The 24,797-nt window shown below is 35.3% G+C and overlaps 5 protein-coding genes across 6 annotated transcripts; 4 read left to right on the forward strand and 1 right to left on the reverse strand.

Annotated features, from left to right (window-relative positions):
• The first annotated feature begins 452 nt into the window (after nucleotides 1–452).
• On the forward strand, nucleotides 453–3,630 carry LOC129240151 (ribonucleases P/MRP protein subunit POP1). Its single transcript, XM_054875716.1, has 4 exons — nucleotides 453–1,449; nucleotides 1,517–2,335; nucleotides 2,413–2,936; nucleotides 3,001–3,630. The coding sequence occupies exons 1-4, from the start codon at nucleotides 555–557 to the stop codon at nucleotides 3,340–3,342; spliced, it is 2,580 nt and encodes an 859-aa protein (XP_054731691.1). The 5' UTR covers nucleotides 453–554; the 3' UTR covers nucleotides 3,343–3,630.
• Nucleotides 3,493–10,067, reverse strand: LOC129240152 (acyl-protein thioesterase 1). 2 transcript variants are annotated; one of them, XM_054875718.1, is made up of 7 exons: nucleotides 9,926–10,067; nucleotides 9,107–9,639; nucleotides 8,977–9,008; nucleotides 6,422–6,809; nucleotides 6,179–6,334; nucleotides 6,083–6,100; nucleotides 3,493–3,994 (listed from the first exon to the last, which is right to left on the reverse strand). In XM_054875718.1, the coding sequence occupies exons 2-7, from the start codon at nucleotides 9,155–9,157 to the stop codon at nucleotides 3,914–3,916; spliced, it is 726 nt and encodes a 241-aa protein (XP_054731693.1). In that variant the 5' UTR covers nucleotides 9,158–9,639; nucleotides 9,926–10,067; the 3' UTR covers nucleotides 3,493–3,913. The 2 variants fall into 2 exon arrangements, with proteins under 2 accessions (XP_054731693.1, XP_054731694.1); XM_054875719.1 differs by lacking the exon at nucleotides 9,926–10,067 and adding an exon at nucleotides 9,819–9,837.
• Nucleotides 10,068–11,649: 1,582 nt separating this feature from the next.
• On the forward strand, nucleotides 11,650–13,442 carry LOC129241532 (aldo-keto reductase family 1 member B1-like). The gene is made up of 4 exons (XM_054877924.1): nucleotides 11,650–11,928; nucleotides 12,213–12,355; nucleotides 12,434–13,126; nucleotides 13,185–13,442. The coding sequence occupies exons 1-4, from the start codon at nucleotides 11,689–11,691 to the stop codon at nucleotides 13,228–13,230; spliced, it is 1,122 nt and encodes a 373-aa protein (XP_054733899.1). The 5' UTR covers nucleotides 11,650–11,688; the 3' UTR covers nucleotides 13,231–13,442.
• A 3,929-nt stretch (nucleotides 13,443–17,371) lies between these two features.
• Nucleotides 17,372–22,186, forward strand: LOC129241533 (1,5-anhydro-D-fructose reductase-like). The gene is made up of 4 exons (XM_054877925.1): nucleotides 17,372–17,647; nucleotides 17,944–18,086; nucleotides 18,176–18,859; nucleotides 21,831–22,186. Exons 1-4 carry the CDS (start codon nucleotides 17,525–17,527, stop codon nucleotides 21,874–21,876), a joined length of 996 nt encoding a protein of 331 aa, XP_054733900.1. The 5' UTR covers nucleotides 17,372–17,524; the 3' UTR covers nucleotides 21,877–22,186.
• Nucleotides 22,173–24,077, forward strand: LOC129241531 (aldo-keto reductase family 1 member B1-like). Its single transcript, XM_054877922.1, has 6 exons — nucleotides 22,173–22,267; nucleotides 22,333–22,714; nucleotides 22,819–22,961; nucleotides 23,043–23,526; nucleotides 23,625–23,833; nucleotides 23,902–24,077. Exons 1-6 carry the CDS (start codon nucleotides 22,173–22,175, stop codon nucleotides 23,942–23,944), a joined length of 1,356 nt encoding a protein of 451 aa, XP_054733897.1. The 3' UTR covers nucleotides 23,945–24,077.
• The last annotated feature ends 720 nt before the right edge of the window (nucleotides 24,078–24,797 follow it).

The raw sequence follows: 24,797 nt of genomic DNA on the forward strand, positions 1-24,797 counted from the left end.
TACATACATATATATGTATATAAAGTATGTCTGCATTCTATGTGTCTATAATTCTCCATATAAAAAAAATTGTGCATTTATTTTATGTAAAAAATATACGGAAAAAAAGTTATAAAAAATCAACGGAATTTTTCGTCAATTCAAACTTGCACACTTATTGAACTAAAATTTGATGAGCTATAGAACTACATACTAAAAATCTTTTTAGAAATTCTAATTTAATTGAAATGAAAAGTTTATAGTAGAATTTTTCTGATTTTGCATATAATTTGAAAATCGGGTCTTAATAACCCAATGCCAAATATAATAGTAGGCCATGAAACTTTCACATAAATTTTGCAGACATTTGTTAAATCCCTAACTCGCTTTTTTGAGTCATAGTAGACACCCTGCTTTTACCTGCAATATTTACAAAGTTTTACAACTTTGTTATTCACACACGTGTAGGAAAGTATTTTGACGTTATTTGAATATTATACGTTGTGTTTATTTCCAGTTATTTCAGATCTAAATTGTTGTAAATGAATTATATATTGTGATAAAGGGTGCAAAACATGACCTCTAACAAACTGGAATATGATTCGGCGTTGGGTGGATCCGTGAGTTTGCCTACACATGTGCAAACATACCGTTATGCCGCCAATGTTGTACAGGAGATACGCCAGCTTATTGATGAAGTACGTAATCCTGTCAGTCGCAAGTTGGTCTTCCAAACTTTGCCCAAACATATGCGTCGTCGTGCCATGTCGCACCACCCCAAGCGGTTGCCACGCAAATATCGTGCCGCTCATCGCTCTCAAATGTCTAAAGCTGGCAAGCCACAGCAGACGAAACGTCCTTCCCGTAAACATCGTCGCCGTCCAAGCAATCTATTGCGTGATTATTTAAGACGACAACGTCGACAAGTTTGGTTGGAAACACACATTTGGCATGCAAAACGTTTTCACATGGTCGAACGCTGGGGCTACCGCCTGCCGCAGGCAAGCTGTGACAAAACATACAGAGCGTGCTATCGTGCCTCGGCAGAACACTGTTTACTGCAAGATATATCGTTTTTTGCATGCATTGAATTGAAAGGAAAATTGACGGATTTAAGTGCAGGATTTACTAGGATAACAAGTCCCAAATGCGGGTTTAGTATCGCTGCAAAAACATATACCACCGGTCGAAGAGAAGGCAGTATCGACTTATTTAGGGACGGCAAATATCCAGAGTATGCACTAGGGCGTGCTTGTTTTATGTGGCGACCACTCGATACTGATGATACGGCGAATTCCGAAGAAATATCACGTACCCTGTGGGTGTGGATTCATCCAAGCGCATATCCTGCTTTGCTGGAAGAATTAATAAAAGTTTTCCAACTAATTTCGCTAAATAGTATCAAAGTGCCTCTTAAACCAGACGCACCTTCGGACGATGAGTGCATTGATGTGCAAAAGAAAGATAAATGTAATGCAAATTAAATTGATTTCCTTTTTATTTGTGTATACCTATTTATACATATTTTTTTTTTCAGCTTCGAAACCTTTAAACCCAAAAGAACAGCGGCGTTTGCAATTCATGACAAAAAGTTTGGCTTTTGAGCGCATCAAGCGATATAGAAATGAAAAATCATGCATAGAACTCAACGATTTGAAAGATGTAATAAACCGTTTCCGTCTCACCGGCCACCTAGCTCAAAGCGTGCTCGTACAGGCTTTCAAACCAAAGCAAATCAACGAAAACACAACAACTACTTGGCTACATAAGTTGTTCGAAGAAAATACTCATTCCAAAAGCACACATGAAAGTCAATCGGAATTTTGGGAGAATTGTAGTGAGTTAAGTTCACCTGGTGAATTACTTTCGAATATGATTCTAGCACTAAATATAGAGGACCCACGTTTGAATCGACCTAAAAAACGAACAAAAGCGTTGCCAGTTCAACCTTTAAATCCTACCGGTCTAGATTTCCTGTTAAATGTAAAAAATAATTTAGGACAAAGTGTTCTATGGAATAGTGAAGTGCGGGACGAACTATGCAAGAGCATGATAGTACCCAGTGAGTACAGTAAGCTGCGGGCCAAGCATGCGGCAGTACCAGGCGCACGTTGTCAATTCGAAGAAGAAATGCAAGCAGTACCAGTGATACTAATCCAACGGCCTGGTTCACAGCTCGCGCAGTATAAACGTCTGGGTTACGGCTGTGGCTGGGATGTGATTGCGCCGGCTGGTTATGGAATGTCCATTTGGCTATCACTCATCATGTGGGGCGCTAAACCAGGTGGACTAAGAGAGTTCGAAACTGTCGCGCGTGAGATGGGTACAGAAGAACATTTGCCAGACACTGTGGCTGGTGAGTAATCACATAAATTTATATAAAGTGATATATTTACTAAAACAAATTTTTACGCTTATTAAAAACCAAAATAGGGCGTGTACTTGCTACCACACGTCATCAAGAGCTGCGCGCCAAATATTTCCGAAAGCCGCCCAATAAACGTCACAACTATCAAAAATTGGCTATAGTGAGTCCATTTCGTGCACCATTTCCCGAATTAGTACGTGATTGGACCACTGATGCTCTACAAAAGTGCAGCGCACCAAGTGCCTTTCATATACTACGTGACCGTGCGTTACTACAGCAGTTGTTGTTACACATACAAGGAAAGTTAAAAGTATATCCCGAAGGAATTCCAGAAAATTGCCTGATACAATTGCAACTACGAATGAAAGCACGGGGTAATTTGGAGGACTTCTCGTTGATTTGCCTGCCAACACGCGGTGATTTTAAACGAAATCTTCGTCAGATTAAAAAGGAAAATCACGATCCCGTCTTTACCGAACCACTAGCATCAGATAAGTCCGAGAGCGTGCGCAAAAATTTAAGACAAATGCATAAAAAGCTATTGAAACGTTTACGAGCACGACGTGTACGCGAAAAACGTAAACGGCAGGTGAGTTTGTTATAAAAAAATGTTATTATTAAAATCAATTTCAATATATGTTATTTCGCCACAGGAGACAAGCAATACGCGCGTGTACATTAGTCCAGCCAACACAGCCACACGCGTTGCCGAGCAATTTCAGCGCATGTGCAAACTTTGGTTGCCGGAGGAGCATAAAGAACTGTACAGCGTGCGCAACCAATGCCAACGTGAAGTATTCGGCTATGCGACAACGGCTCATTTCAGTTATACCGAGGCAACGGTATGCGCGATAGGCTACGTCACACCGGCGGGCTTAAAGAAATTACTCCAGTTATGTTGTCAGACAAATGTGCACCAACCGATGTGTCTCATGCGTAGTCCAAAAAGCCGTCATTATAGATTTGCGTGTTTTAAATTAAATTTGAATGTTTAAATGATAGATTTGAAGCTAAGTTTTGTATTTAAGTATTGCATTAATGTCTTTTATTAATTGCATTTTATCAGTTTTCATTTTTCTTAATTTTTTAACTTCTTTCACTTCATAATTTGCTACTTGTGTAATAGTAATAATAATATAGTTCAGTCACGCTACACTACACGCTAAGGGTATATGTTTTCTGGTTAACATCTTTAACAGCCGATAAATTCAGCTACTTCTGACCATTTCTAATGATAATCAAATAAAATACGTTGCGCCTGATGTAATATAGTGCAAAACTTATTAATATTGTTAAGGATTTTTAGTATGCGTGCTAGTAAAAACACGCGGAACTACTTTTTAAGAATTTGAAGTACCATAGAAGCTAATTTTTATTCTTCGTTATTGATTAAAGTACTCGAAAAAAATGAATTTTCGAGTTGCTTGAGTTGCTGCTTGTTGTTTACTTTTTAGTATTAGTTTAATGTTCATGAGTTAGTGGCGTTTTTGTTGCATTAATAAAAATGTGTTTGTGCCTCATACATCATCATCATCACAATCATCATGAAAAATCAAAGATTTGCTACTATGATATTAGACAGCATTGTGCTGTGGCATTTCCGCTGACATCCACCCCTGAAGTTTTGCTGTTTCTACTGTCACCAGTCTGCAAATATACATGAAGATACAAGTGATGTACTCAAAATGGACAACAAAAGAAATTAACGAGACATTATTAAACAGTATTTATGAGCAAGAAAAATTAAAGAAAAAAATGTATATAATAAAACACAAATAAGATGAGCCGTTTAATGAACAATAAACCATAGAAGTTCACATGAATTAAAGTTACTGTTGTTTCACAATTTCAATTTATGTAAATATGTAAGAGTAACAAACCCAATTTAAATGAACCATAAATATACTCATTGAATAAAAAATGCTTCGAATTTCAGTAAATTTATGTATTTTCTTTATTTTAACAAATTATTGTGTAGCTTTAGAAATGTGTTTTGAATGAGAAAAATATTGAAAATGTTAAATCAAATATATTATTACATTGATGTGCAATTTATAAAGTAGTCCTGCATGCCTAAATTAATTCAAAGCCGATAATTTTGGGGAATATTTTAGGTTGCTATGACAACAAAGTTTTTGTTCCGCCAACAGGCGAGTCTATCGTACTTGCCCGATATGGACCATTCCTTAAAATATTGTGGGGACCATTTATATGTATGCTTTTATCGTAACTGTACATTTCTACTCTCTTAACTTCCTGCGTCTACATTACCGGAACGACACGACGAATATACCTTCAACAGCAAGCCACCATAAAAATGTAATCAGTTATGTACCTACTTATGCAGTGATTTTCTAAAATGCTAGCTGAATGCAGCATTACAAATTTTGAGGGCAAAATACTTTTAATGGGAATTGTTTTTCGAATAGCAATACTCCTGGAATGTCGAGCATTAGCCAGACGTAAAGTCTTAACGTGCGAGTATCAAGCACGAGTTTGCGGATATGGAGTTGTTGTAACAGTTTACTACGGTGGTATTTCTCATTGAAATAGAACTAGAACGGTTATCCAAAAATGTAAATATATCAGTTAATAAAGCCGCCATGTGACCTAGTTGAATTGAAAAGTTGAAACTTGTATTTTCCAAATCATATTTCAGAAAGGAAAGAGTTGCTGAATAAAATTAAATAACTGTACTAGTAGTCGGCCAATTAAGTCGACTTTGACACTCATTTTGTTGATATATTATAATCGGGCAGGTGCTGTAATTCATTTGCGTGTGAATTTCAATGCAAAACTGCAATGCGACAAAACTTCACTGAATTTCATTGTAAAGGCGCCAATTTTCAATAAAATTCACTGATTTTCAACGCAAATGCCAAAATGCGATAATTTTAATGAAATTCACTCGGTAGTGAATTACAGAGTCTGCCCGCATAATGTAGAAACTTTTCGACAACAAAAACGAAAAAGCTATCATATACATACATACATACATACATACATTTCACGAAACAAACTCTTTTCCTCATCCCAAAAGTATGTTAGTCAATTTATTTACAGCTGAAAGCTACACCTTTTTTCATGTATATTTCACATGGGTGCTTAACTTAATCGTTTTTTGTGTTAAATATTTTTATATGTACTCATGGACGACTTTTAATTTTCAAATTATTTTCTATTTTGCTTCAGTTTTTTTTATTAAATACTTTATTGCCAAGCAAAAACTAAAAATAATGCATTTGCGTTCAATTCTTGATTTCAATTATAATCAAAGCGAAAGTTAATGCAATCAACTTGTCAACCAATCTAAAAATAGTTAATGTATGTAGTTGCCTTCATTAAAGAGTGTATTTTCGTTGCAAGTAAAGAACTTAAAAATTGTAAGCAAGTAAAACTGTTTATATGTAGGTGTTTAAGCAGACTAAAAAAATTACGTATATTACTTGTAGTAACAGTTAAGTAACATGTTTTTTTCTGTAAATTTTGGCATATGTATTATAGAATGCATCTAATTATTATTTTTTTTGTATTTGTTGAATCGACTTCTATATAAACAATGTAACCTTAATTTCTGAATAACTCAGTTTTAATTCAGTTTTGCCAGATTAGCTTTTAGCGCCAAAAATATTTATATGCAAGTGCGCATACGTGCGCACTAAACTATGCACACTAAATTTAAGTTCATTTTTTCTTTACTGGTATTATTATTTTTATTTTTGCAATTTAATTTACCCAGGAAGCCAGTACATCCTATTAGCAGAAAAAGAAAAAGAAAAAAAATATTTAGTTAATCAAATTTATATTGCATGCAAATTGAAATTCCCTTACCCGCACATCGTCCATTTCATCATCGGATGAGGAATGCGATAGCCCATTGTATGTCTTAAATGTAACATTCTTCATGAATGTCTTAAGTAAACTAGCACTTAATTGACCAAATTTGTATGGTACAACAGGATCAAAGTCTCCATGCGCTTGAAAAATCTATAAATGAATGAAAGGAATTTTAGTTCAACACAAACCAAAGCATATGAATATGAATTCATTTTTCTCTTGTTCTTCGTCACTTACTGGTATATCATCGGCGTTTGTTTTTATGCCCGGGAATTGCTTGTGTAATGGCAACCAGCAGGAAAGCGCCACGATGCCAGCTAGTGGTTGATTATATGTTAACGCTGTGTACAGTGCTAGCGCACCTCCTTGTGAGAAGCCACCAAGCACAATGCGATTCGATGCTATACCCTTATTTACCTCATCATCAATCATTGCTTTTATATTTTGAGCAGCATTTTTAATACCGTCCTCATCCTCGGGACCCGATATATCGAGCGTACGTAAATCAAACCAAGAAGGCATGCGAAAACCAGCATTTAATGACACCGGAATTGTGGGAGCTGTTGGGCAGATGACTTTCATGCTGGGCGGACGTATCATTGCCAACGCTGAACTCCATCCATGGCTGCATGGAGATGGGGGAAAATTGAATGAATATTTATATTTTACATTATACATTTAAATGAAAACAAAACAAATGATATTACAGAACTTAAGTTATATTAGTAGTACAATGGTTACTGACTCAGTGCTTGGAGTTGTCCAACCCCCCCACAAATGTAATCTAAGTTATTTTAAATAGAATAGCTATTGGTCGTCTATGCATTACTGTAAGAATGGAAATAATTTCAGGAAAAAAAGGCTGCCGGAGAAAATAGATGCGCCTCGGATTTTGAATTGCACCGTTGGTCAACTTACGATTTTACTTAATATGCATATGAGCGATAACGTGGGGTACGGTACATTCCGGTAAAGTAGAGCCGGCTGCCATGGGAATATGTGGCTAACTGGGGTCGTTCTCGAACTAGTAGTTGAAAGCGTTTTTGGTTATTAAACGTAGACTGGCACCATTCCGCAACGGGCTAGTCTTGCTCTAGTTCTCATAAAGCATACTTTACTGTAGGCAATATAAGTTTGCTATCCTTTTGTTTTCACACATTTGCAATTGCATCACAAACGTAAATAATTTGATTTCATTACGAACCAGTATTTGGTTTCTGATAATGGAGGCCAAGCGCAACATACAAAAGGGTACTTAAATACGTTTATGTCGATGGCATATACAGGGTGGATGGAATACCTGCTATAAAGGGTTATTAATTTGCGGATATTAAATGAAAATGTTATTTTAACATTAGCTTTGCTAAATGCAGCTTAAACACAGCTCACCTCTTAAAAAAAGTTCTTTTAACGATTCACTAGACAGGGCTAGTTTGCTGGAGCGGCGGTAACGTAGAACCGGCTGCCATGGGAATAAATAAACTCTTTTAGAACTGTTAACACCTTTTTAAATCAGTAATAAAAGGTATTGAACGCAACCATTATAATCTTCCACATATGCGTTAAAATAGCAAAAACTAACCTCTTCAAACTAATCGCCAAATAATTGATACCCTATTTTAAAAATGATTAAATTTCTATCAAACTGTGATTACTATGATCGAAGTTTGGAATGGTATTGCATAAAGCAGCGAGCCTCTTAAATATATAATTATTAAGGGAAAAAATTGAGTCACAAATTGACCTTTGATTTGAGTATGAATAGAGCTGATAAGAAAACTAATAGTTGTGCTACTTGCCTATATAAAAGCTTTTGTGTTGATTGTTAATATAAAAGTGGAATATGTTCCGCTACTTCCGGTACAAAATACGATACAAATGAAGATTTGCATCTACCGTATTTGCATTTACAACTACAGGGTGGGCCATATAGCGTTTGCTTTTTGAACCACCTATTCTTTTGAGAATGGTAACACAAATGACATGTCAAATGTGTTCATAATTTACTTAAAGGTTTGACATTTACGAAATGGGACGCTATACGCTTGAACAAAATTGGGAAATATTGAAAACCTATTTCCAAAGTGGTGAGTCTTCTTCTTCTTCCGCGGTTAGAGTAAATGGCGAGCGTTACCGTGACATGCTCAACGAGTTTTTGTTTCCAAAAATTAAAGAGGACGACATGGACGACATTTGGTTTCAACAGGACGGTGCAACTTGTCACACTGCCAAAGTTACACTCGAACTTTTGGCTACCATTTTTGAATTCCGATACCAATTGGCCGCCTCGGAGCTGTGATTTAAGCCCGCTGGACTATTTTTTGTGGGGAGCCGTTAAGGACAAATGCTATGCGAACCATCCAGAGACGATTGATGCTTTAAAATACGAAATCGAAGTTGCCATTCATGAAATTGGAGCCCAAAAAATCGAAAATGTCCTTAAAAATTGCGTTGATCGAATGGCCTAATGTAAAGACAGTCGTGGCAGTCATTTCAACGATATTATTTTTCATTCATAAATGACAATGTTCAATCTTCAAAATAAAAAAGAAAATTTCAAAAAATATTGATTATTTTTTTTTTATAGCCGATTCAAAAAGCAAATTTTACATGGCCCACCCTATGCATAATGCATTCCATTACATTACGGTGACCTTTACACAACACATAATAAGGTTTTAAAGCGTCATTAAGAACACTGAATAAATACAGAACATTTACAAAGAACGTAAATCCATATAACTATTAACAAAAATCAAAGGTATGAATTTACACAATTGTTATTAACATACCCGGTATCCCCCAAGCCGTGCATGAAGATGAGCTGTAAAGTCCGAAACAATTAAATATAAACAAACAAAATTCTGGTAATCTTTCACACAGGAATGTAGTCTTATAAATATAATTATAAAATTCACTCACCGTTGAAGTTTGTTTGGCTGTTGCTTCAATTATCACTGGTGCAATAGACATGCTGTTGCTCTCCGTTAACCACAATAATAGCCAACTAACTGATAATACAAGTAAAAGTGCTGTTAACAAATATCCTGTTACTAATAAGAATATTTGTTTCCCTGCTCCCTGTCGCTGATTGTACACTTTAGAACTAATTTGCTTACACTGATATTGACACTTTACTCCCACTATGTGTGACGACGGTAAGGTTAAGTGTACGAATTGTATAAGATTGTATGCATATGCATTCAGGTACAATTCAATTCAATTCAATTAATTTTAATGCAAACATCAATTCATTCCACACAAAACTATAGCAACAATAGTAGCTTTCGCGTATGTGGATGTGAGCTGCAAAGATCCTTTGGGAGCAACGCGTCTACAGCTTGAATATATGGAATTTACAAAATGTTTTATGTGAGTGCACTTGGCTCTGCCGTTGGACAACTAAACATTTATATGAAGATGGTTTTCCAAAGTTTGCCAGTAGCACTGAAAATCTGCAATAATAAAAGTAGTTTGCACATCAGAACATATACATACATATGTCAATTAACTAATAATATTTTTGAAGTGTTATGGAATATTAAAGTGAGACGTATGTAAGTAAAAGCACAGGTTATTGATTTTATTTTGGGGGGCGGTACAAGGCGCTAAGCATGACCGCGGCCAAACGCACGTAATATAACACTGCTACGCGAAACAAAACTTTAATACATTTCCTAATTTTATATTATAATTTGTAATTGAAAACTGGTTGTGCCACAAATTTAAATTTTCGTTTACCAAGTCTCATTAGTTTTCCTTCTACAAATGCCGAAAATTCCCTCTTACGACAACAGCAAACAGCAATCAGCAGTTAGCAGTAAGCAGTAGTTCGACAACTTCCCAACCATTTCCCAACTACAAAAAGCCACATCTGCGATGTTGCCAGCTGTATGTTACGACTTCTGCAAATATATTTTGACAATGTGCTGACGGCGCGCTCTAGAAATATTTATGAGAATTAGAGATGCCAATCAAGCGATTTAGATGGACTAAAAATTTTAATCTTTTGTACTAAATTGCTTACGAATTTTTTTTGAGTTACATTACGTTGGTTATTTTATGAAAATGGGACTTGAAAAGAAAAAGTTGTATTTCGCGCGTGCAGTGGTTGAGAAATTTGAATAAAGCGAATAAACACAAAATATTTTATCTTCTATATACATATATAAAAAGAAGTTACATTTCCTTGGTAATCTTATAACTCAAGAACCGCCGAACCGATTAATACAAAAATTTCAGAGTTCTTTTCTATCTTTGAGGAGGTGGTTTGTGTGAAGTTTGATTGAAATCGGTGCAGCCGTTCCTGAGCTATGACATTTTATGTGACAACAACAACAAATACACAGCCGCTTATGAGCGTTTCTGTTGTACTGTTGTGGTTGTAAGTGTATTATGTTAATATTAATTTTGGACGAAAATATAATAAAAACTGGAGCATTCAAGGACCTGGAAAAACATTTTTAACTTTATTTATTTTAGCATAATTTATTTAGCGTAAAAAATTGAAATGGAAATTAAAGAATCAAAGTTTAATTACAAGTTTTTATCGGTTTAATTACAAGTTTTTACCACAATCAAATTTTAAAAAAGTACAGAAAAGGCTATTGTGACATCTTTAGAAAGTATGTTGAATGAAAAAAATCAACTAATTCAACTGTTTAAACATTTTAGAAGTTCTATAAAGAAAACTTTATATGAAAAATTTCTTGCGATATAAAAAAAACATTTTATGTATGGTGGTGCGAAGCCCACTGGGAAATGCTAGTTTTATATATTTTTTTACAATGCTTTGACGATTCTTTAAGAACTAATTTCTAAAATACCTTAATAAAATAAAACAAGGGAAAATATAATAAAAATAAAATAAAAAATAAATAACACACAAAAATTCTCAAAGCATCAGAAACTACGGAATAAAATAAAATAAAAAGTAAATGAAACGCAAAAATGATGAAAGTAGCAGAAGCTAAGGAATAAAATAAAATAAAATAAAATAAAATAAAATCAAATAAAATAAAATAAAATAAAATAAAATAAAATAAAAAATAAATTAAGCACAAAAATTATCAAAGTATCAGAAACTACGGAATAGAAGAAAATAAAAACTAACTGAAACTCAAAAATTATCAAAGTATCAGAAAAAAACAAGAAAAAAAATATATGCAGATTGGGTTAGGCTAGACATGGTTGATCTTGTATATCGTACATAGACCAGAAATTGATCCATAGTGAAAAAAAGCTATGTAAGTGAAAAACAAATTTAAAATTCAAATAAGCATATTAACATCGCACGTTAACAGAATTCAAATTTGAAGTAGTCACAGAGAATGTTAATGAACTGGTCATACGTTTCTCACATATACTTGTAACTGAAAATTGTATAAATATTATATTAAAAAAAAAATCGATCAACACAAACCAAAACGAACTTCACTCTCACAATAAAAAAGTAAAAACAACACAAAGTGGGAGAAGAAAAAGCTGGCAAAGGCATCTGAGTTATGTTCGTCATGATTAAAAAGCTCCAGAAAACATATTTTGGCATACCTTTGAGTCATTTTTTAACTTTTTGCAAAGAAATAGACAAAAAAAGAGCGCCATCGAAACGTTTCATAACAAACCAAGCGGATTTGCTATTTTCAAGTGGGAAAATCGAAAGAGAACTTTTGAAAATGATAGTACCAACAACAAAATTAAATAATGGCGTTGAAATGCCTATTGTTGGATTTGGTACTTGGCGTGTAAGTTTAAAATACGTAATTAATACAATTTAATATGGATGTTTAAGCCAAATAATAGATGAAGCGAAATATTATTGCAAATATTAAGAAAATGGCTCTGATGTGCTACGACATGCATACAAACACACATAAATGAAACAGTGCCACGGAGCTTTTGCGTGTGGCATTGAGACTGCAGCTGAAGCTTATAGCCGGTTGCATGTGCAACAGAAAAGCTGCAGCTGCTTTTCAATGTCATTACTATGTTTATTTTTTGTATTTTCCTTTATTTTTTGTGTTGCTAGATGCCAGCCGACCGTGTGGTGTGTTTGGTGCAGGATGCCATCGATGTGGGTTACCGGCACATAGACTGCGCCGACAGTTATGGCAATCAGAAAGATGTGGGTTGTGCGATTCAAGAGAAAATCAAAGAGGGTGTAGTGGAGAGGTATCCATTCGATTAATTAATTAGTTATTTTTTATGATTATTTTTTTTTTTTAATTTGGAATTTGCTTCTATTTTTAGAAAAGATCTATTCATCACTGGCAAGTTGTGGAATACAAAACACGATCCTAATTTGGTGCGCAGCGCCTGTGAAAATGCTTTAAATATGTTAAAGATCACCTATTTTGATAATTACCTCATACATTGGCCCACTGGCTTCGCAGACAGCGAAGAAAATTACCCCAAAGATAAAGATGGCAAAACTATATTTTCCGACATTGATTATGTAGATACATGGTGTGCCATGGAGGCTTTGGTGGAATGTGGCCACTGTCGATCTATTGGTTTGTCAAATTTCAATATTGAACAAATAAAACGTGTGCTCGAAGTAGCGCGCATCAAGCCCGCCAACTTGCAGATAGAGTGTCATCCGTATCTAAATCAAAGTAAATTAATCGCTTTCTGTGCCGAAAATAATATTTTGGTATCAGCTTATAGTCCTTTAGGATCGCCGCATTCGCCATATGCGAAGCCGGGTGCACACAAGCTTTTACAACATCCGTTAATTGTTAAATTATCGGAGAAGTATCAGAAAGGACCTGCACTGGTGCTGCTACGATATCAAATACAACGAGGCAATGCAGTGATAACCATGTCCACGCGCCGTGAGCATATGGCGGATAATCTGAAAGTATGTGATTTTGAACTGAGTGAAACGGAAATTACCGAAATTAACTGTCTGGATTTCAACGGGCGTTATAATCTAATGGAAAAGTAAGTAAGCAATCAGTGAGAGAGAATTGTGATAATTATGTATGTACATATTTTACAGCGCAAAAGGACATCCACACCACCCCTTTAAGGATGAGCAAAATTAATATACTTACACTTATTGAGTGAAATTTTATTGAATTATTGACACATCAAGAGCATGCTCAAATGGAATAGCTAGGAATAATTCGATATTTAACCAACGGAATTTCTACAAAACATATTGTTTTTGTTTGTATAATTCATTTAATTTTTGAGATATCGAAAATAAAAATAATATTTTTATTTGCTGCTGTTGACATGACGATTCAATGTGATAATGGAAACTCACAAAAACTGTTTACATATTATAAAAAAAAATGCTTTTACTGAAACTCTATGGCTCATGTCTTAGATTGTATTTGTATCTAACGCAAAATTGTCGGATTTGGGGCTGAGAAAATCAACACGTTACTGTAGAGAAGCAAATGCATCCACAACGAGTCACTATTTGGTGCGATTTTTGGTCTGGCGGCATCATCGTCCCATTTTTTTTCGAAAATGAGCGAGGAGCCACGGTTACAGTAAATGGCGAGCGTTACCGTGACATGCTCAACGAGTTGTTTCCAAAAATTGAAGAGGATGACATGGACGACATTTGGTTTCAACAGGACGGTGCAACTTCTCACAATGCCAAAGTTACACTCGAACTTTTGGCTACCGTTTTTGAAAACCGAATAATCAGCCGAAATTCCGATATCAATTGGCCACCCCGGAGCTGTGATTTAAGCCCGTTGGACTATTTTTTGTGGGGAGCCGTTAAGGACAAATGCTATGCGAACCATCCAGAGACGATTGATGCTTTAAAACACGAAATCGAAGTTGCCATTCATGAAATTGAAACCCAAACAATCGAAAATGTCCTTAAAAATTGGGTTGATGTTGTTGTTGTTGTTGTTGTTTTAACAGCATTGGGTTGATCGAATGACCTACTGTAAAGCCAGTCGTGGCAGTCATTTGAACGATGTTATTTTTCATTCATAAATGACAATGTTCAATCTTCAAAATAAAAAAAAAGTTTGAAAAAATATTGATAAGTTTTTTTTTTATAGCCGATTCAAAAAGCAAATTTTACATGGCCCACCCTATACTATTATTGACGAGTTGAAATGTTCGAAAAGGACTGAAATGTTTGAAATGGATTGTTTGAAAATATCGCCCATTTTTTGCAAGACTGGCATGATTTAAAAACAAAAATACAATTTTTGAGCTACCATAAGCTCGCTTTTCCGTTCCGGAGTAGCTTTTATTGGGCGTCATTTTAACAGTTATAGACTTAAGACTTCCATCAATTGTTTCGGGTGCGAAAGCTCACTCTATTTTGTAGAACCGTTATCTTTTTCCAAGAAGCTGCACTTTTGCTTGTCTTTTCGGCGTTTCAAAATGATAAGACACTAGTCGAAAATAAGCTTCTAAAGAGATAAAAGATGCTGATTATTGTTTTGGATGACTTAAATTATAATTTTTTTCAATTTAACCTAAAATGCCGAGTGGTTCAATATTATCACAAGAGGAGCGTGGAAAAATTATGGCCTACAAGGATTCAGGCTTGTCAATCAAATTAATTGCAAACAAAGCAGGCAGAAGTCATTGTGTTATCCGAAATTTTTTACAGAGTCCTGAGAACTACAACAGAAGAAAATTATCACTATCAAGACGATAACAGCCATAAGAAAAGCTTCTAACTTCACTAAGTCTTGCGCCAACTTGGCCGCTGTTGTTCACAATAAGGTTTAAGAAACAACTGTTTGGCGCACGTTACAGAGGTGCAATCATTTAAAATTATCAAAAATAAGAAAAGCCACGGCACAAGCTGGCGCGTTTTCAGTTTGCAGAAAAACACCTAGACAACAACTGGGACACAGTAAGATATTTGGAATATTTTTAATGTTGCCCAATTTCATATTATTTTTTAGAAATGTTAAATTTTCGGATGAAAAAAAAATGGAACCTTGATGAACCCGGTGGTTTTTTAAATTATTGGAGAGATTTGCGCAAGAGCCCCCTCTTATTTTCAAAGCGCAACTGCGGGGGAGATTCTTTTATGGTTTGGGGTGCATTTACATCGAAAGCAACTCTTGATATACTGTTTACATGAAAAGTGGGGACTACAGAAACGATTTGAAAAATATGCACCTTCCTTTTATTCAAGATAATCGGAAAGTGCCTGCGTTTTTTAACAAGACAACGCCCGAATTCACGTAAGCGGGGAATCAAGGCAGTATTTGTCCGATTGTTCCATAGAAACTATGGACTGGCCGGCGTGTTCTCCGGATCTAAACCCAATAGAAAACATTTGGGGTACATTAGTCAGAAGAGTTTACGCCAAAAATCGCCAATTTGCCAACAACAACAAGCTTAAAGCGGCAATTAAGGCAGAATGGGATGTAAATTTACTTAAAAAGTTGGCAGAATCGATGAAAAAAAGGTTACTTTGTGTCGCTAAAGCAAATGGTGTTTCCTTAGAATACTAAAATATTCTAGACGACAGAAAAAAAAAAATTCTAAAAAAGTATACTTTTGTTAAACGATCACTTTAATTAAACAGTGTCTTATCATTTTGAAACGCCTGGAAATACATTTTTGCTAAACATTTTCTTTATGCATTAAAACAGTTCTAAATTCTGTAATGAAACAGATAACTTTTGTTACTTTAATCAGTGTGTAAAATTTTCATTTTTCTTTGAAATCTATAAATAACGAGCAAACCCGGCCCGCTTCGCTGGGCACACTAAAATAGAATAGATATGGTTTAGAACAGAAAAGATATGGTTTTCATATTATTTATTTCTTTATTCAATACCACGTTTTGGTCTCCATCTCGAGACCCTAGTCACGGAGCGGTATGAAAAATACTCTGAACTAAAGCATTCACCAACAGCTTCCATTTGATACCCATATTGTACATACACATTCTAGGGTCCACGTGTTGGTCTCTATCTCGAGGTCCTAGTCACGGAGCGGCATGAAAAATACTCTGTACTAAAGCATTCACCAACAGCTTCCATTTGATACCCATATTGTACATACACATTCTAGGGTCCACGTGTTGGTCTCTATCTCGAGACCCTAGTCACGGAGCGGCATGAAAAATACTCTGTACTAAAGCATTTACCAACAGCTTCCAATTGATATCCATATTGTACAAACACATTCTAGGGTCCACGTGTTGGTCTTTATCTCGAGGCCCTAGTCACGGAGCGGCATGAAAAATACTCTGTACTAAAGCATTCACCAACAGCTTCCATTTGATACCCATATTGTACATACACATCCGAAGGTTAGCCGGGTCCACGTTTTGACCTATATCTCAAGCCCTTTCCACCAATAGGCATACAAACTATACGTAAACCATCTCCAATACCTACTTAACAATGTGTGTAAGTTTGGTTTGATTCGGTGCAAAGACACGGCCGGTTAGCGAACACACACAAAAAGTTGACTTTATTTTATATATAAGATTAAAATACTTTGAAAAATTAGGGGTGCCTTATAATTATGAAACGCACCTTAACTATTACTCTTACAAATATGATAAATAAATAAAAACTGCAGAAATCAGCACGAGCTCTTCCTTTATACGTAGTGTTTAAAAAATGCATGGCGATATTTATTTACAGAGTCTCATTACATAGGTTGGTTTGGTTAGAATGAAGCGGTTGTCCAGTATGAGATACACCAGTGCGTACTCTGATTTCCCTGATTTCCACAGCACTGAAATCTTCCAAATCATTACAGAATTGTCTACTTAAAATGGTAAATGTACGTCTGGATAGAGCAGGACAATGGCACAGTGAGTGCGAGATCGTCTCTTAGTCTCCCTTATCTACACAGCCTGGCTATATGACACCTCTAAATCAACCTTTAATTGGCGCTTACACTCTTTTTGGGTATTTGTCCGGGCTCCTCCTCCTATTTGTGTCCTATTAAAACAGATGCCTTAAACTAGTAAAAGTGGGAACGCTACGAACTTATTTTTAAGTCATGAGCTAACGTTTAACATAAGTTAACTTTTTGTATATTGTAACTGCAAGGTGGCGCAGAATTGATCATCTAATTTTGTTTTTGAATAACTTTTTTACAAAATAAAAAAATAGTTTTTATCGATGGAAATCTGACGTACGATGATTAATTTTGCGCCACCTTGTATTTACGTTAACTAACACTACACCTGCCATTCCAAATTTTATTTAGAAACACTTTTAAGAATAATCGAATTAGAAATGTAATGAACATCAAAAATATTATTCATAAAAATTACCGTTTTCAAAATTTGTGTAGATAAGAATGCAGTTTTAAGTTTTTTTAAATTGCACATTCATTTCAAAACCCTATGCAGTTTTAAGCAAGGCCATTCGCATAATGTACGCGCCCTGTACAAGAACCTGCCTCCGGGATGATCGCATTGGCGAAAGCCAGCTTGCTAGAACTGTGAAATTCAACAATGGCGTTAAAGTGCCCATCATAGGATTATCCACTTCTGGGGCAAGTAAAAATTAGAGAATTATATATGTACACACACACACGATAAAAATGCAACAAAAATGTATCAAAAAGCTTCGGAAGTCTGCCTTGCAATTTTAACATCCACTTCTGGGGCAAGTAAAAATTAGAGAATTATATACACACACACACGATAAAAATGCAACAAAAATGTATCAAAAAGCTTCGGAAGTCTGCCTTGCAATTTTAACTAACCTTTGATTTTTTTTTACAATACTTTATATTGCATATGTATAAGTATGTATGAATATGTAACTTTCCCCTTACTGTACTGTTAGATGGAGGCCCATATTACAACACGTTGCATAAGCGAAGCTATTGAAAGTGGCATGCGACACATAGACTGTGCGCCGATTTTCTGCAATCAAGAGGAAATAGGAATAGCTATAAAGGAGAAAATCGACAAGGGGCTCATAAAAAGGTACCACATATAAATATACATACGTATTTTTATTTTTTTAAAGCGCTTTTTATTGCCACCCACTTTTTTTTTGCTCATCTTGTATTTAGAGATCAACTTTTTATATCCAGCAAGCTTTGGAATTCGCGTCATCATCCGAAATTCGTGCGTCCAGCATTAGACGAAACCTTAAAGCAGTTAAAACTCGACTACCTCGACAATTACGTTATTCAAACTCCAATGGGTTTCAGAGATGGTTTATTAAACTATCCACGCAACTCAAGAGGCGAACTAGTATATTCCGATGTTGATTATATAGATACCTGGGCTGCCATGGAGGCGCTGGTTGATGGTGGTCTCGTACGATCAATTGGTTTAGCCAATTTCAATGCAGAGCAAATCGAACGCATACTAGAAGTGGCACGAATACCGCCAGCCAATTTACAAGTGGAATGCCACCCTTATTTGACACAAAACAAGTTAATGGATTTATGTTGCAAGCATAATATAGTTTTTATGGCTTACGGGACAATAGGTCCATCACAAGAAATGGATAATGTCGTTCGACTGACTAAACATCCGAAAATTCTATGCATGGCCGGAAGGTATGCGAAAAGCCCGCAAGAATTATTGTTACGTTATCAAGTGCAACGTGGCAATATTGTATTAATAAGAACAACACGTAAAAAGCATATGATACAAAATGTAAATATTGAAAAATTTCGGTTAAGACGGGAAGATGCGGAAAAACTCGATCTAATGAATTGCAATCTTCGCAAAGAAACCCTGTCTTAGTAAGTTGCTGTAAAAGATTCGTTATTTAATTATGTAGATATAAAAGTATGCATACACATCTGTGCTTGCAAGCAAAAACCGCATAAGTCGATTGAAGAAAGAATTCAGTTGCTAAAGTATTCACTAACAATAGTCTTAGAAAGTTATAAATAAAAACATATTAATGGAGCATATAGCATTGGCGTCTGTACATGTGTATGTGCATACTCGTACTCGCATACATACGTTTGGTTTAAAAAGTGCTTCTTCTCGAAAGCATAATTTTCATCTCAGCGATTATTGCTTGCGACTACAGAATTTCTATTTTTTTGTACAAATATTTGTATGCAACGTCATAACAATCAAACAATGAAAATTTCAATAAAATCAGCTGAAAACTTTCGATTTACTATGCCCTAAACGATACTGCAGATAGATATATGTAGTGCGGAGCTTTTTACACAGCATAACAGAAGAGCTGCTGGTGGTTTCTGTATACAGGGTCCTGCACTCGAAGTATAACCAGCTACAGACCGCTCGCACAGCGCATACACGGGCATCACCTGTCTGTTAGTTGGCTAAATGACAGTCCAGAGTATTATTTACAAGCGCGCGGAAGTATTTTGCCGAGAGTAAACGCGAAAAAAGAAAATCTCTAATGGATTTCAAACGTAATCGTGTGATTGCATTATATTTGGATTGAAAATCACAACCAGCGATTGTTCGTGAGCTCGAGTACATTAAAGTAAATAAGGTTTTTTTTATCGCACCATTACTCGTTACAATGATGCTACCAGTAGCATCGCGAGCCGTCATGGAGGTGGTCATCAAAGACTGCAACGTCACGTGAAATGGTTCAAAAAGTGAAGAAACGACTTGAGCGATATCCCCGACGAAGTGCCAATCAAATGGCGAATAAACTGAAAATATTTGACCGTAGTATCCGTCGCAAACTCAAAAATTATCTCAAAGTCAACCCTTACAAGATCCAAAAGGCGCATGATCTCACACCAAAGCAGCAACAAGTCAGACTTGAGAGAACGAACGAGTAGCTTGGCTTGACCGAAAGCGGTCCATTTCTGAACATTATGTTTTCTGACGAGAAAAGTTTTCAAATTGAGCTATTCGTAAACTCCCAAAACGATAGGGTTTATTTGACCAACCGTTCATACGACAATTTGAGTCATCGATCGGCCACCAGGAGGCAGCAGCCGTCACTGGTAATGGTTTGGGCCACCGTAACCGCAGATGGGCGCTCTCTAATCGTTTTCGTCGAGTCCAGCAAGGTCCGACCTTCATGTGTCTCGAGGCGCTGAAAAAAGTCATTGTCCCCTGTTGGGCCGAAATACCTGCAACTCACATTCGGGCAACTTGCGATTCGTTTCTGGACCGTTTCAAGGATATAGTCAAGGCAAAATGTGGTCATATCGAGCAAAAGTAAATTGATTCTTAATTTTGTGTTATTTTCACACATTTTTTACTTTGAATTGAATAAAAGTAATTTTCCAAACTAAATGTATGTCCTTTTTAATTGGTTACCCTTCAAGTGCCGGACCCTGTATTGGTTTTGGCGTATATACGAGTCAAATACAATATACACATGCACATATTTCTAAAAAATGAGGAATACTTTCGTTAGACCTCATGATTCAATTATACAAGGTTAAGTAAAGTTTGACAACTGATTTCGGATGCTACTTAATCCATTGATGCAATTTGGTAGCAAGGGAAAAAAGGGCATAAGTTTATCCCCTTTCTGAAAATGTAGTAAAAAATTGAAAAAGGTCGTTGTACGCCATAGAATAATTGTATGTTATTTTATAAGTGGTACTTAATTATTTATATTTTTAACTTAACTATTCCCATGGACTTGTGTCATATATGTATGTATTTTGACCATGCATCGGATTGGTATCTATATGTGCCACTTGTAAACCTACACTGAAGTAATAAATAAAACAACTTTAGAATAGTGGAAACTCTTTTAAGAAAAATAAGACTCAATTCAAGAAAATTAGTAATCGACTATATCATGTCTAGGTTATCTTAATCGATTTTCAGGTGTAGGAAAATTTAGAAACATGAAAATTTCAAAATGCGATATCTCTGCGAAAAAAATGATATTTGAGCAAACAAAACGCCATTTGAAAAAAGAAGGCTTGTATTTAAAGATGCCATCCTTTAATTTTGGTGAAAGAAAACATCTGCAAGGCTACATAACCTCAAATATGGGCAAAAATGGTGTTTTTTGCACTTTTAGGTTAGAATATCTCGAAAACCAGAGCAGATAGAGCGATTCTGAGGCCAGATTTGGATTTAGCGCATCATAAACCTTCGGAAATATATAGTCTGGTTTCTGGGTCTGAATGTTGGTTAAATTTTGTCGGCCTGTGTAATCATGTACGCGCTTCGCTAATGTATTGGTTGCTCCGATTAGCAGCTCAAAATCATACGACTAAATAAAGATAGCGGAAAAAACTTATAGACAAAAATGTTCACAAAAGAATGCTCTATAAAAAAGCTCCGAAGTATATTTTCCATAAAATCTATAAAAAAGAAGTTTTTACGCTTTAAAACAATTCATCCCTTAATTTTTCGCGTAATTTTGTTTATAACTTTTTTATTATTAATTTTACAGTAAAAAGTTTTGAATGAAAGTTGTAGATAATATTATTGTCTACAAAAAAGTATCTAACAAAATCTTCGTAACTTTCGGAATTCACGAGATAAACGCAAAAGACCAGTTGCACCCTTATTTCCAAGATGGCGGCCGCGGGACACAACCCCCGATCCCGAAAACTCAAACTTAAGTTCACAGTGAAGGGTTTTACATAATAAAACCATAAACTCGCATACTCCTAAAATTACTAAGTTAAATCTTCTTTTGACTGGACTAATACTATATTGTGTATTATATTTAAAAATTGATTTTGATTGAAAATGATCGATTGAATTTTTCAGCAGAACTAAACTTTTTTTAATATTTTTCAGTGGCTCCATGCATCCTTATCACCCGTTCGAGAATGATTGCGTTTAAACCGTTGCAATATCGCATATTGATGTTACGCCAGGTATAAAAATAAAAATCAATATATGAGCCAAATGCGATTGAGTGCAATTGAGTATATACATAAAGCGAAGATATGGCTAAAAAAGAAAAATTACGAAAAAGTCAATCAAAATTATACAGAATAGTTCAATTTTTCCTCCTTTCGAAACAGAAAACAAAATTAGCCTGCACAAAAAATTAAACACAATATGCCAATAACCACACCAAATTAATAATTACATACCTACATTTTAAGAACAATAAGAAATAAATATAAATAAAGAATGCAAAAATTTAATATATGTACTAAGTTTGCAAAAGCAATGTATTTTCGTAAATATTCAGGAGAATATCGCATATTCAATTTTCCAGGATTCGGGTAAGTTGGAGATGATAGAAATATTTTAAATAAACATTCGTTTATTTCTTACCGATTTCGTTAAGCAACAAAACAATTGAAAATAATTGCACAAAGAATAAATTAGAAGATCCTGTAAGTGGTAAATGCCTTGAACCAACGTCCGGCCGCAAAGCTTCAGAGCCTGTTGAGAAGCGTTCGAAACTTTTGGAAAAAGTTAAAGATACTGCTGAGAAGTTACTCTGTTCGAAAGATAAAAAATCCGAAACTACTTCGACACCGAAACCGCAATGTGGCAAAATAGAACCTACAAACAAGCCAGAAAAAGTGAAATGTTTAAGGCCAGTGCCGCGACCAATGCCAGTCACAGAAAGGCCCGAGGACTGCAATGTGCAAAAACAAGAAATTCCCAAAATTAAATTGAGTGATGGTTATGTGATGCCAATGTTTGGTCTAGGCACTTGGGGTGTGAGTATTTGTGGAATGCCTATCCGTAGGGTTATTGGAAAAACCAAAATGTACATATAAATCCGTTGTTTTGTTTTTTGTTTTATTTTTATTTGTCATTTTAGTCGAAGCCGCATAAGGTCACCATGGCAGTCATGCACGCCATAAAAGTCGGTTATCGCATGATCGATTGTGCTCATGTCTACGAAAATGAGCAGGCAGTTGGTAAAGCTATAAACGACTGCATTAAGAAGTGCATCGTTAAGCGGTGAGATTTACATACCTACATACAATTAAGCTTTTGTGATAAAATCAAATGCAATTTTTATCCCTATGAAAATACTTTTAGTGACGAAATATTTATAACAAGCAAATTGTGGAATACTTATCATCGTCCCGAAATGGTGGTGGAAGGCTGTTGTCGTTCCTTAAAAGATTTGAATCTATCGTATCTTAACCTTTACCTCATACACTGGCCCATGGGCTACAAAGAGGGCAAGGAGTTGATACCATATGACGCCTGTGGGCGAATATTATCCTCACGCGTTGATTATGTTGACACCTGGCAAGCAATGGAGGATTTAGTTCAACGTGGTTTCACACGTTCCATAGGCATATCTAATTTTAATATGAAGCAAATTGAACGAATATTGAAAATTGCCAAAATAAAACCAGTTGTCAATCAAGTCGAATGCCATCCATATTTGAATCAGATGCGTCTTATGGCATATCTGAAGAAGAAAAAAATTGCACTTGTCGCATATAGTCCATTGGGATCGCCAGCTAGACCATGGGCGAAACCTGATGAGCCATATGTATTAGACGATAATATGGTACGTTTCGAATATCACAATTATAAACTTATTATCTAAACTATTTTTAATAATATACCTTAATCTTTGTTTTTTTTTTTCTTTTTTTTTTTGATTAGATAAAAAGTATAGCTTTTGCGCAAGGGCGTACAGCGGCGCAAATTTGTATCCGCTATCAAATACAACGAGGAAATGCCGTAATACCGAAATCAGTGACTCCAAGTCGGATTGAAAGCAATTTCGAAGTTGCGGATTTCGAATTAGGTGACGAAGAGATGAAAATTATTGACAAGTTGGATAAAGGATTTCGCGTAGTACCTTTGTCAAAGTATAATTTATAATTTACCACTATTTAAAGATGAATTACTTTATGCAACGTCATGTGATTTTTTACAGACTATCCAGTCATCCATATTATCCATTCCATGATGCATATTGACAACTACATTTAACGTTCTAGCGCAAACATCGAAAGTGAAGGAAAGTTCATTTTAACAAATATTATTTGAAACATATGCAAATACGTAAAAAATGTACAAAATATAATCAATGGTATGAATATGTATATATAATTAGCTATATTCTTCTTCTTAATTGACGCGATAACCGCTTAAGGGAGGGGTCTAGGGTTTGAGCATTTTTTTTAATGAATTTTTGAGACTTTGCTTTAGAGATATGAATAGTGAAAATGTATTTAAACCTTTTGTACATTATAAATCATCATTTCAACAATATTGTACCAAATTTTTGTAAGAAAATATCGGGAAATAAGCCGGTGAGGTAACTTTTCTGAAAACGCCTTTTCCAAAAGGTGATTTGCGGTGACTATCGTATCTAGTTGTAGAATCACCTGAAATAAAAAAAACAGAATTATTTGGTTAAATTATCACCAAAACCTCCCCCCCACTGGCTCCGATTTTTTTTTTTTTCATTTTACGTTGCCAGCGCGTTTTTGAAGCAAAAAGTGTGATTTTCACTGATTTTTTCGCTGTATAAGTGGAAACCGCCCTTAATGTAAAACAAAAAAGTGAAAAATCTCTCAGTGGGGGGGAGGTATTTTATATATAGAAGTTGTATACCAAATTTGAAAAGGATCGGTTAAATATTCTTGAAGTTCTAATAGTCACGGACTTTGAAAAAGTGGTTTCGAGAAAAACGTAACGCTCCGCTCCAAACGCTCGCAGCTGTCGCAGAGGAGTGGGGACAAAAACGTCTATAACTCCAAAAGTTTTGCTCCGATTGAGCTGAAATTTTGGGACAATATTTTTGAGATGATTTACTATAAGAAAAAG

This window comes from Anastrepha obliqua, chromosome 3 (genome assembly GCF_027943255.1).
Source record: "Anastrepha obliqua isolate idAnaObli1 chromosome 3, idAnaObli1_1.0, whole genome shotgun sequence".
NCBI lineage: Eukaryota > Metazoa > Arthropoda > Insecta > Diptera > Tephritidae > Anastrepha > Anastrepha obliqua.